The 11,625-nt window shown below is 38.5% G+C and overlaps 1 protein-coding gene across 1 annotated transcript in view; it reads left to right on the plus strand.

Moving 5' to 3' along the window:
* The window catches only part of naa20 (N-alpha-acetyltransferase 20, NatB catalytic subunit), a 5,567-nt gene extending 1,547 nt beyond the window's left edge, over positions 1-4,020 (plus strand). Inside the window, exons 4-6 of the mRNA XM_017456666.3 lie at positions 2,034-2,169; positions 2,538-2,683; positions 2,810-4,020. Coding sequence (XP_017312155.1) covers positions 2,034-2,169; positions 2,538-2,683; positions 2,810-2,895 — 368 coding nt within the window. The 3' untranslated portion in view covers positions 2,896-4,020. The remainder of the gene's footprint in view (positions 1-2,033; positions 2,170-2,537; positions 2,684-2,809) is intronic.
* Positions 4,021-11,625: the final 7,605 nt, after the last annotated feature.

Raw genomic sequence — 11,625 nt, forward strand, 5'->3', positions numbered from 1 at the left:
CACATGACCTGTTCATCTGAATAATGTATTCCTATTCAAATTCAGTCCTGTGTGTCTGAACTAATAGGAAGTGACTATTTAATTGACCTACACAAATACACATCTTTAATGCAAGCTCATTTCTTTCACCTTTATTCTAAACTTTTTGTAGCGTCAGTGTAAGTTGCGCTCATTAGTCGGTGCCTGGATGTTTGTGAACCCTTTAGAATTTTCTATATATCTGAATAAATATAACCTAAAACTTCATCAGATTTTCACACAAGTCCTAAAAGTAGACAAAGAGAACCCAGTTAAACAAACGAGACAAAAGTATTACACTTGGTCACGTTTATTGAGGAAAATTAGCCGATATAACATATCTGTGAGTGGCAAAAGTATGTGAACCTCTACGATTAGCAGTTAATTTGAAGGTGAAATTAGAGTCAGGAGTTTTCAGTTAATGGGGTGATGATCAGGTGTGAGTGAGTGCTCCTGTTTTATTTAAAGACCATTGTTACCCTCCCCAGGAGTGATCGACCATTAGAGATCACTCCAATAGCAAGACATGTAATAGTCCATGAGGTCACAAAGGAACCCAGAGTAACTTCTAAGCCACTAAAGGCCTCTCTCACATAATTTTCATGAGTCCACCATCAGGAGAACACTAAACATCAATGGTGTGCATGGCAGGGTTGCAAGGAGAAAGTCACTGCTCTCCAAAAAGAACATTGCTGCCCTTCTGCAGTTTGCTAAAGATCATGTGGATGAGCCAGAAGTCTAATGGTAAAATATTTTGTGGATGCATGAGACCAAAATATACTTTTTGGTTAAAATACGAAGTGTTCTGTTTGGAGAAAGGAAACCACTGCATTACAGCATAAGAATTCAGCATATGTGAAACTTGGTTGTGGTAGTATCGTGCTTTGGTCCTGTTTTGCTGCATCTGCATCATTGTCATCATTGATGGTACAATGAATTCTAGAGGAAAATGTCAGGACATCTATCCATGAACTGAATCTCAAGAGAAAATGGGTCATGCAGGAAGAAAATGACCCTAAGCACACGTCATTCTAGGGGGTCACACCAGATACTGAAAGCAAAGGTTCACATACTTTTGCCGCTCATAGATCTGTAATATTGGATCATTTTCCTCAATAAATAAATGACCAAGTATAATATTTTTGTCTCATTTGTTTAATTGGGTTCTCTTTATCTAACATGCACAAGAAGTTACTTAAAAACTCCAGAACAGTGACGCTTTTCTGACACATCCTTTTAAACATCGTGTATATTTTATTTTTATTTTTTTCTGTTTTTAATAATGTTTGGTTCCGGTTAGATTTAGATTCAGAACCACAGAAAACAGTTCTTCCTCGAGTATCTGGAGTATTATTTCAATTTGTACAATATTATTTTGCTTATTTGTTGGAGCCATAGAGTTTTTTGTTTGTTTGTTTGTTTGTTTGTTTGTTTGTTTTATTCCTGAACTTTCCACCAACAGGACATATTTGTCATGTATCAACGAGGGAACTCTGGACTTAATTTCCCAGCAGCCACTGCACCATACTCATCAGTGTCACATGACCATCTGCACCTGATTTACGTTTCGGTTAAAGAGCACACTAGTGTATATGGCACTGTTTACACTGCTTTCTTTGTCTCACGTAACTGTCTATCCTTGCTAGTGTCTGCTCATCGATGTTTAGTTTTGCCACGGTATTTAGCCTCGTGTTATGGTGTTTTTGTGTCTTTGTTTATTAAATGTTTGAAATCTGCGATTGCTTCCACATCCAACTTTGTAACGTGACAACATTAGGTCCAAGTTGATGTTATTTACAGACTGATGTGTTTTTGAGTTACTAATGTTTTGATTAAACCCATTCTCAAGTCAAGTGACCATTCAAACAGTCTAATAACTATAAGAACTCGAATGATATAACAGGTTTAGTAATGGCTATGATTTTTTTCCTTTGTAACAGAATGGTGAATAATCTCAGACCTCACTCTGAGAACCACTGCTTTAAATAATTGGCCTTTTCTTTGTGTCTCTGCAGTCATGGGGAAGGCCGAGGGCTCTGTGGCGCGGGAGGAGTGGCACGGCCACGTCACGGCTCTGTCGGTGGCTCCTGAGTTCAGACGGCTGGGTTTGGCTGCCATACTCATGGACATGCTGGAGGAGATCTCCGAAAGGTGCGGTTCTTAGTTGGGATTTGGGGGTATAGTTTCACAGACATCTTGTAATCTTGGTGTAATTGAGAACTCAGGACACTTCCCATCCCTGCCAACAGAGGTCACAATCGCCAGCTGTGGTTTTAAAACACATCAGGATGTGCTCTTATTGGAAAAAATAATACTAATGTTTGTGATAGGGTACGAGCCGGTTCAGACTAATTTGTTGGAACCTTTTTTTCCTGGGATTCATGAAAATAGCATATTTTGATTATAATTCAGCACACATATTCAATATATATGCAGTATATTCAAAGAAATTGGTGAAGCCTGCATGGCTTTTCTCTGTGATAATAGATGACAGATCTGTGCGTGTTTCTCTCTTGCAGGAAAGGAGGTTTTTTTGTTGACCTTTTTGTCCGTGTTTCCAACCAAGTGGCAGTGAACATGTACAAACAGCTGGGCTACAGCGTCTACAGAACCGTGATCGAATATTACTCAGCCAGCAACGGAGAACCGGACGAAGACGCCTACGGTAAAATCCTGCTTTTTTATAATCGCACCTTATAAGCAGCTTACTGTTCTAATGACATCGGATATATTTTAATCAGTGGTACCTTGGTAAATGATAATCACTGTGACTGCTTTCATTTCTACACAGATATGAGGAAAGCGTTATCGAGAGACACTGAAAAGAAGTCTATCGTTCCACTCCCGCATCCTGTCAGACCAGAAGACATAGAATAACACTGAACAGTGGCTCTCTGACTTACCCCATATTGGGAAAATAATGATGCAAGACCTGTCAAGTTTAGTTTACTTCTTCTACAGTTGCAAATTCCTTGTCAGAGGGTCACTGCTTTGTAAATGTTATTTATAAAAAGCTTTACTTGCTCCACTGTTTCTGCACCATTTTGTCCAAAAATGAAATGAAACACAATTTACCCTTCTTCTGAATGCCAGTCAGATCATTTGGCTGAGCAGAAGTTGACAAATAAATTTGTGGGTGGAATAATTAGCATGCGTCATCTTTTCAGAATCAGGAACACACAGCTACATGGAAACACTGACAAATGAATTCCAGCATATAACGGTATACAGTGCCCTCCAATAATATTGGCACCTTTTGGTAAATGAGTAATGAAGGCTGTGAAAAATTGTCTTTATTGTTTAACATTTTGACATTTTTGTTAAAAAAAAATTCACAAAAATACTCTGCTCACAACACAGGTTTATCAAAATAAAAGTATTTGTTAAATATAGGTGTGCCACAATTATTGGCACCCTTTGTCAATAATTTGAACTACCTCCATTTGCTAAAATAACAGCTCTGAGTCTTCTCCTATAATGTCTGATGAGGTTGGAGTTTACACGACAAGGGATCTGAGTCCATTCCTCCATATATAATCTCCAGATCCTTCAAATTTTTAGATTTTTTTTTTAGCAAAAGATCAAAAAAGGGTGCCAATAATATTGGAGGGCACTGTTAAGCCTGCTTAATACTTTCAGTCAATTCACAGTTAAAGATTAATATCTTTGTGAATCTCATAGCTGAAGGTGCTGAAGGTGCAAACTCAATGTTTTACATCCCAGTGTGTGTGTTTATAAAAAGAAATGTCTGTTTTGAAACCCATGCACTGGTGTTGGCTGAAAAAATATTCTACGTAATGATTTTGGGTGTTTTGAATGTGTGTGTGTGTGTGTTAATTTAGACACTCAGTTTGCATAATGCTAATCTGGCACTTCCTATACTTCGGAGATAGGTTAGTCTCGGAGCTCCTGCTCTTGGCTAATTTAGGCAGTGTAGATAGTACGTTGGTCCATCCAACGTATGTTACGCTCGCGCGTATCTATTTAAACAATGCAGTTTTTTTTTAAATGACATCTTACCTTGCGTTTTCGTAATTTCGTAACTAACTGAGTAGCTTGTGAAAAGCTCAGTCCTGTGTGTACACTATTCCTGTCTGACTTCCATAAATTATTTTATGTAATTATTTTGGATGTATTAAATGTGTGTTGATTTAGACACATTAGGATAATGCTAATGTAACCCAGAGTTAAAATAGGCAATAAGTAAAATAAATAAGTCCTGAGTGAAATAAATATGCAATAAATGTTATGTACAAGTGATTATACATTTTGTGATAACTATGTGGAAGCGCGTTATGCTGAAAAGATCGTTTGTGAACTAAAAAGGAGTTTTTTTGGAAACCTTTAATTATCCAAACGAGGGCACATTGCTATTGGGACATTAGCCTGTAAGGTTGAGTGTTACTACATCCCAGCCAATAGAATGGTTAGGCCCGCCTCTCAGCCATTCACGCTAGCGAGGGAGATGGGAAGTGATGCAGTAGTAACTGAATCGTCGTAGCGGTATATTGATACAGTTAGTTTCTGTTACGGGTGTAATCCTACTGGGGGAAAAAACAGCTAAAGACAGCCTAGGCTGGTTGGCAGTTCTTTGCTGGTTTTATGCTGGATGTAGCTGGTTTAAGCTGGTCTCCCAGCCTGTTGGTGTTCAGTGATCTAAATAAAAACCCTAGTATGGCCATAGGGGTCGCCACGCGCGATTCCTGGCCGCCATCTTGCTCAGTGCTTCATGGAGACATGGAGGTTTATTCTGCAGAATTTTATTCCCATTCATTCTAATCAAGCAGTCTCTTGACCATCCAATTAATATGTACATATCATAAATTTTAATAATATATGCATAAATAAATCAGTATTTATACATACTGTTATTAATGTGCATATTTTTAAATTATCCATTACTGAGATGACGTAATAAAAAGATGTTTGCATGACAATGTGTAACATTTGAAAATGGAGGGGAAAAAATTATTACAGGATGTCTGTATACACTTCAAGGACCTCAGCAAACAGACTAACTTATGTAATACAAGCCATCAGGGTTGGTTAATAAGCAATAGATTCAAAAACCTTCAGACAAAAAGTGACTTTACAGACTACCTTTAGCTATTGTATTAATCACAATTTTATTTTCATGTTCATATTGTTAAATGAAATCAAGCTGTATTGTGATATTCGTCTGATCAGTACTCGCATGCAAAAATGGATGTAAATCCCATCATTTAAATTAGTGTATATACAGTTCACTGTCCTAGTGTTCACCTAGTAGTGTTCACGAGTGATGGCTTATCCGCATTAGCTGAAATCCTAAGCAAAAAAAGGATATATCTCTCAAAAATGCAACGGGCTTTTTCCACCTCCTTATAACGCAGCTCAAAATTGATATAAGAGTGCCAGGCCTGCATGCAGCCTGCTTTGTTCTCCTCCATTTGGGTGTATTTGTACCTGTGAACACAGCCATTCCAGCAACGGTTAAATCAAATTAAACAGAGATGACCACCAAGCAGTGAATTTCAATTACAAGAAGTGAAAGGTAAATATTACCAGAGCTGGCTGACTCCAGGCTTGATTCTTATGGTTCGGTCGAGGATTTTATGGGCGTGGTTGGTTGGTTGGTTAATTAGCATTTCTGCATATTTCAGCCACAGTCTGGTATGCTGCGTGTCCACATTCACCGCTCGCTGTACATAGAATGAGCTCTTTAAACAAGGCAGGAAAAAAAAAACATATACAGTCAAACCTTGGCTTGCGAGCATAATTCGTTCCGGAAACGTCCTCGTAATCCAAAGCACTCGTATATCAAAGCGAATTTCCCCATAAGAAATAATGGAAACTCAGTTGATTCGTTCCAAAACCCCAAAATATTCATATACATAATAATGATTAACACAAAATACCATTTTATTATTTTTATTATTTAAATTAAATTTTAAGTAATCGAATTTATTCATTATTGTGTAGGACGACTGAAAGGAAATTCTCTTTTATCATGTACTCTTTTTATTATGAACTGCTGTCAAATACCTATGAAGAATGTATTCATTTAATTACCTCTTTGAATAAGCTGATCAACTGCTACCCTTGATTATATTATTATGTATTTTCGTGTCAACATGACAATCATGACTATGTGCTGTGTGTTTTGTCTAAATCTGTCTGACACCTGGACAGTAGAAACCATCCACGCACTGCTGTTATCAATGTGTACAATGTGTGTAAATACTCCTGTTTTGAATGAATAAAACGGAAGTCTCTGTGAACACTCATATCTGTCAGTGTGTGTGTTCATTTCGGACTCTCCAGGCGCCTGAACTCTGCAGCAAACCACACTTTATAGCTCATAGCAGCACAGAACTACAAGTTAATATAAGTTAATGGTAAAACAGGCTGGAAGGCATGACGGACGATCTGACGGGCATAATGCATAATCTGAAGATTCCTGTAACGTGGAAATCTAACAATTTGGTGTCGGAAGTGCGATTACTCCGGACCAGGTGAGTGTTTTTTTTTCTTTCCTCCCTGGTGCGGTGTAATTTCGTACCCATAATTATAATTATAAGAGAAGTGAGTGATTATCTGCATAAGGCATAATCTGAGTTTCCTGTAACGTGGAAATCTAACAGCGACTTTCACTGTTACTAATGGAATCACTGCTATCTGTTGGCTTGCCGGAATCTTTTTCTTTTTGTACGACGTTAACAAGGAACCTATCCAGTGACACTTGCTTTTGCCTCCTTTTAAGGATTTCGCGGAAATGTGACATTGCATTGTCGTTAAACAGATAATAGGTCCTCCATTGCTCTTCACCGGAATAAAGTAGTATGAGGAGCTGTATCTTGGAGGTGGATCTGAAGGCATGAGTGCCACCCTTGCAGGTGGAGCATGAGACTTTCAGCAGTGCCCTCCTAACCACCCAACCCCCAATGTATACAAGGATGCTGTCCAGGGTTAAGTAATGTCTTATATTATAATATAATAATATATAAGTTTGCTAGTTAGGTTTTTAACAGACATAGTTTCAAATATTGAACTTTTTTAAGTAAAGTTGAATATGGCAATCCTAGGTAATAGTATGTGTAATTATTGAAACTAGTTCTGCAGTGTTTCATTACCTGATTAGAAAAGTGCAAAGGATGTGCAGTTCCCTGATGATCCTGCGGCTAGGGCCCCACATCTTGTGATCAGACGTTTAAATGTGGCTTTGAAATGTGCAGCAGTGGGATTGTTACACCAGCCTCCTAGAAATTATGATTCAGGTTATAGGTTCATGTATTATATGTTTGTTAAATATATATCTGTATTTTTCTACATTTTTAAAATTGAAAATCATTATGTATGATGTACATAACCAATTATCACCAATTATTTGTAAAACTTAAATTCAGGATATTTTCAAGTACTGATAATAAATTAGACTATATCACCTATTATAACAGTGTCTCTAGATTGTAAATGTTTATTGTTATCAATTAAACTTGTCATTACAGTTTTAGTATCTTATGGCTATACTTGCATTATTATACTGCAGATATCTTCCTTTGTGTTTATATATATATATATATATATATATATATATATATATATATATATATATATATATACACACACACACACACACACACACACACACACACACACACACACACACACACACACCATTCATCAATATAGCAACGTAAATCAAAGATCAAATGTTAAAATAACAACTGAAATTATAAATCTAAGTTCCAAATTCAACATTAAACAAATAAACTTGTAATACATGAAATTATAATGATTTGCTTACCACAACGTAGTACCCCATTGAAAAATAATTCAGTGTGATCTTGGCTAAATTTGTACATAAGGATATATCTCAAAGTTCCTGTCTGTAACAGATCTCGTATCAGGCCCAGAAGTACCTCAATTCCTAAAAATAAAATAATAGTTTTCCATGTTTACAATCATAAGTCTATAATAAAATATTCTAAATAATGAAAGTTCAGCAAGAATTTTTAGAATATTAGTAGTATTTTTAGAAACTGATATAAATACAAATACACCACCAAAAGATTTGGGACACAGTGTAAAATGTAAATAAAAACAACAATTTGCAAATCTCATTCCCCAAATGGGGCACACGGTGGCTTAGGGTTGGATGTTTGATTCCCATCGCGGCTCTGTGTGTGCGGAGTTTGCATGTTCTCCCTGTGCTGTGGGGGTTTCCTCTGGGTACTCCGGTTTCCCCGCCCAGTCCAAAGACATGCATGGTAGGCATGTCCGAAGTGTTCTTAGTGTATGAATGGGTGTGTGAATTTGTAAGTGATAGGCTGCGACCTATCCCAGGGAGCTATCCCAGATAAATAAGGTAAACTACTTAAAAAGAGTATCTTAGAGAGGCAGAGTCTTAATTAATATTATTATTATATTAATCGTTAGAGAACATAACACACGCTGCGACAGTGCAGCTCAACACCCCGAGCAGTGATGTTCTAGCTCTGTGCGTTAGCGGGTGTTTTTCCCCTACCACTGGTCATCAGCGCCCTCTAACGGTATAAGTACGAAGTATTCTTTCTGTCTCTCATCACGACTAATATTTCAACTGTAATTGTTCAATAATTATAACAGCAAAAATTACAGCCCTCCAGTCTTACTGATGACTGTCAATACCAATAGCCAAAATAATATGGGATGGGGGGGGGGGGGGGGGGGGTCTTCTTATTAACAGTTTCTGGGGGGTGTCTTCTTATTAACAGCTTCCTCACATATGGTTTGCCTTTCCAACTAGTTTTACTAACAAAAGAGACATTAATAATATGAATTATTTGTCTTTTCATTTTCAAGTCTGCTTCAGTAACTGGTTCAAACCCAAGGAACCTGAAAAGAGCGAGAGAGAGTGAGAGAGAAGAGGGAGAAGCTAGTGGGGTATTACATATCCCCCAAAAAACAAGACATTATAAAAAAAGAAAGGAAATATGATGTGTAATGTGTCTGTAAGTCTGTTTATTGTCATTGTTCATCGTTACAATTTAAATACAATTACAATTGTTGAAATAGTTTTAATTATGCCAGTTAATTATTTTGTACATAGTTTTTAGAGCAAACATCAGGGTTGCATGTTTTTTGTTCTTTTTGAAGAGGCCGCAAGAACAAATAAAGAACATATTGTTTGAAAGGTTGCTTGTGCTCCTGAACATTATTTAAAGTATACTTCGCAACACCAAGTGACAGGAAAAATAAAAGACATCATGTGATCAGTTAATCAAACAGACTGTCAATCAGATCAATCAGTGATTCTTTAGCATTTTTTTAAAAAATACAATGAACTGGTCTATATGTTACCCAGCCAACATCAGCAGTTAAGTCTGGTTAGCTATGACCAGCTAAGACCAGCCTGACCAACACTGACCATCTAAAAACAGCCTGACCATCTAAGCCCAGCCTGAACAACACTGACCATCTAAGACCAGCCTGACCAACTCTGACCATCTAAGACCAGCCTGACCATCTAAGCCCAGCCTGAACAACACTGACCGTCTAAGACCAGCCTGAACAACACTGACCATCTAAGACCAGCCTGACCAACTCTGACGAACTAAGACCACCCTGAACAACACTGACCATCTAAGATGAGCCTGACCATCTAAGCCCAGCCTGACCAACTCTGACGATCTAAGACCAGCCTGACCAACACTGACCATCTAAGACCAGCCTGACCATCTAAGCCCAGCCTGGTCAACACTGACCATCTAAGCCCAGCCTGACCAACATTGACCATCTAAGCCCAGTCTGACCAACACTGAACATCTAACACCAGCCTGACCATCTAAGCCCAGCCTGACCAACACTGACCATCTAAGACCAGCCTGAACAACACTGACCATCTAAGACCAGCCTGACCATCTAAGCCCAGCCTGGTCAACACTGACCAGCTAAGACCAGCCTGACCAACACTGACGATCTAAGACCAGCCTGAACAACACTGACCATCTAAGAGCAGCCTGACCATCTAAGCCCAGCCTGACCAACACTGACCATCTAAGCCCAGCCTGACCAACACTGACCATCTAAGACCAGCCTGACCAACACTGACCAACTAAGACCAGCCTGACCAGCTAAAAAAAAAAGTGGCCAAAACCCCTCTAAAACCAGCCTGCTTTACCAGCTATGACCAGGCTAGGAGACCAGCTAAGACCAGCCAACCAGCTTAGGCTAGTTTTAGCTGGTTTTTCAGCAAGGAAACTACTAACAGTGTGGAATACCACAAGAGAGTCTAATTTGGAGGGCATGCTCAAGCTAACGTGCCATTCCACTGCACTGGTGAGTTTATGTTCCGCTAACCTATATGCTAAGGTCTGCCATTTTATGCCCATTTACCTCAATGTAAACAGTGCTAGCAACCATGCCCTGTGCTGCTGTAAGCTAAATGTAAGCTAACAGTTAAAGGGTATTATCCCTGTTAACATACTAGAAATGTATTCAATGATAAAATGGGATATTTCATGGTATTCTGGACTGCTACTGCTGGTGAGTGGAGTAGGTCTGTTGAGTTATATGTTTTGTAACTGTGTTTCACGTCGAGTATTAAATTGTATTAACCGTTGCGCCCTTGAAGCCTAGCAGCCTGTTGAGACACTTATATTAGTGAATGCTAACGGAAACCTGGTTTTCATGCACTTCATTCATGCATTTAGGGATATTAAGTGTATTTTGAATGTGTGTATTGAGTTTATTGATACTAGCCTTAGCCTATGACAGCAATGTGAATAGTGTTAGCTGTGAGGTAATTTTATGTTGACCTATTCCATATAGGTCAGGTTTTATTGTTGGATTCAGATGTTGAGTGATCACGGTTACTGGTGGAGTCTGAACCAGCGGGAGATTCTGAAGATCCTTGGGGAAACTGTTCCAGTACAGGAGGGCGAGCCACCCCTACTTGATATAGAGCCCGGTTGTCGCTAAGAGGTTGCAACCTAGAGACACTGAGCCAGAGAGCCTTGATCTATTTCCCCTTGGCCCAAGGGGTCAGGTAGAACTGTGTGCACACTGACACTTGCTTTCCCTGGAGGAGAACACCCACCTTGCATTAATTCAATATCGGTGCAATCGAGAGACTGTGAACTTTTATTTTAACAGACCTGGGTCTAGTCTAATTTGAGAGCGTTCACAACTGTACTGAGCTTTTATTATTTTGATACTTTTCTTCTTTTGTATATTTGGGATCCCACTTTTCCATTTTATTACTTTGCCATTGCACTTGTTCTTATTGTGCATTGCATTTAATAAATGCAGTTAAACTAATCTCTGTGCCTTGTGTTGTTATTTCACTGTCGCAATCCAACTTTTGGCTTCAGCAACTGAACCGATGATCTTCTGATCTGGACAAATTCCGAACATCTGTTACTGTTATGTGAATCTGTGGTTACCTATAATAGTGACCAGTCTTTGAGTAGTTGGTTACACTAATCTGGCACTTCCTATACTTGGGAGCTATGTTAGTCTTGGAGCTCCTGCTCTTGGCTAATTTAGGATTTGGGGGAAGGGGGTAATTATGTACTTTTTTTGGCTGAACTATTCCCTTAACTAATATTAATTACTCATTAAAGACAATTAAATGTTCTATCTGGT

This window comes from Ictalurus punctatus, chromosome 25 (genome assembly GCF_001660625.3).
Source record: "Ictalurus punctatus breed USDA103 chromosome 25, Coco_2.0, whole genome shotgun sequence".
NCBI lineage: Eukaryota > Metazoa > Chordata > Actinopteri > Siluriformes > Ictaluridae > Ictalurus > Ictalurus punctatus.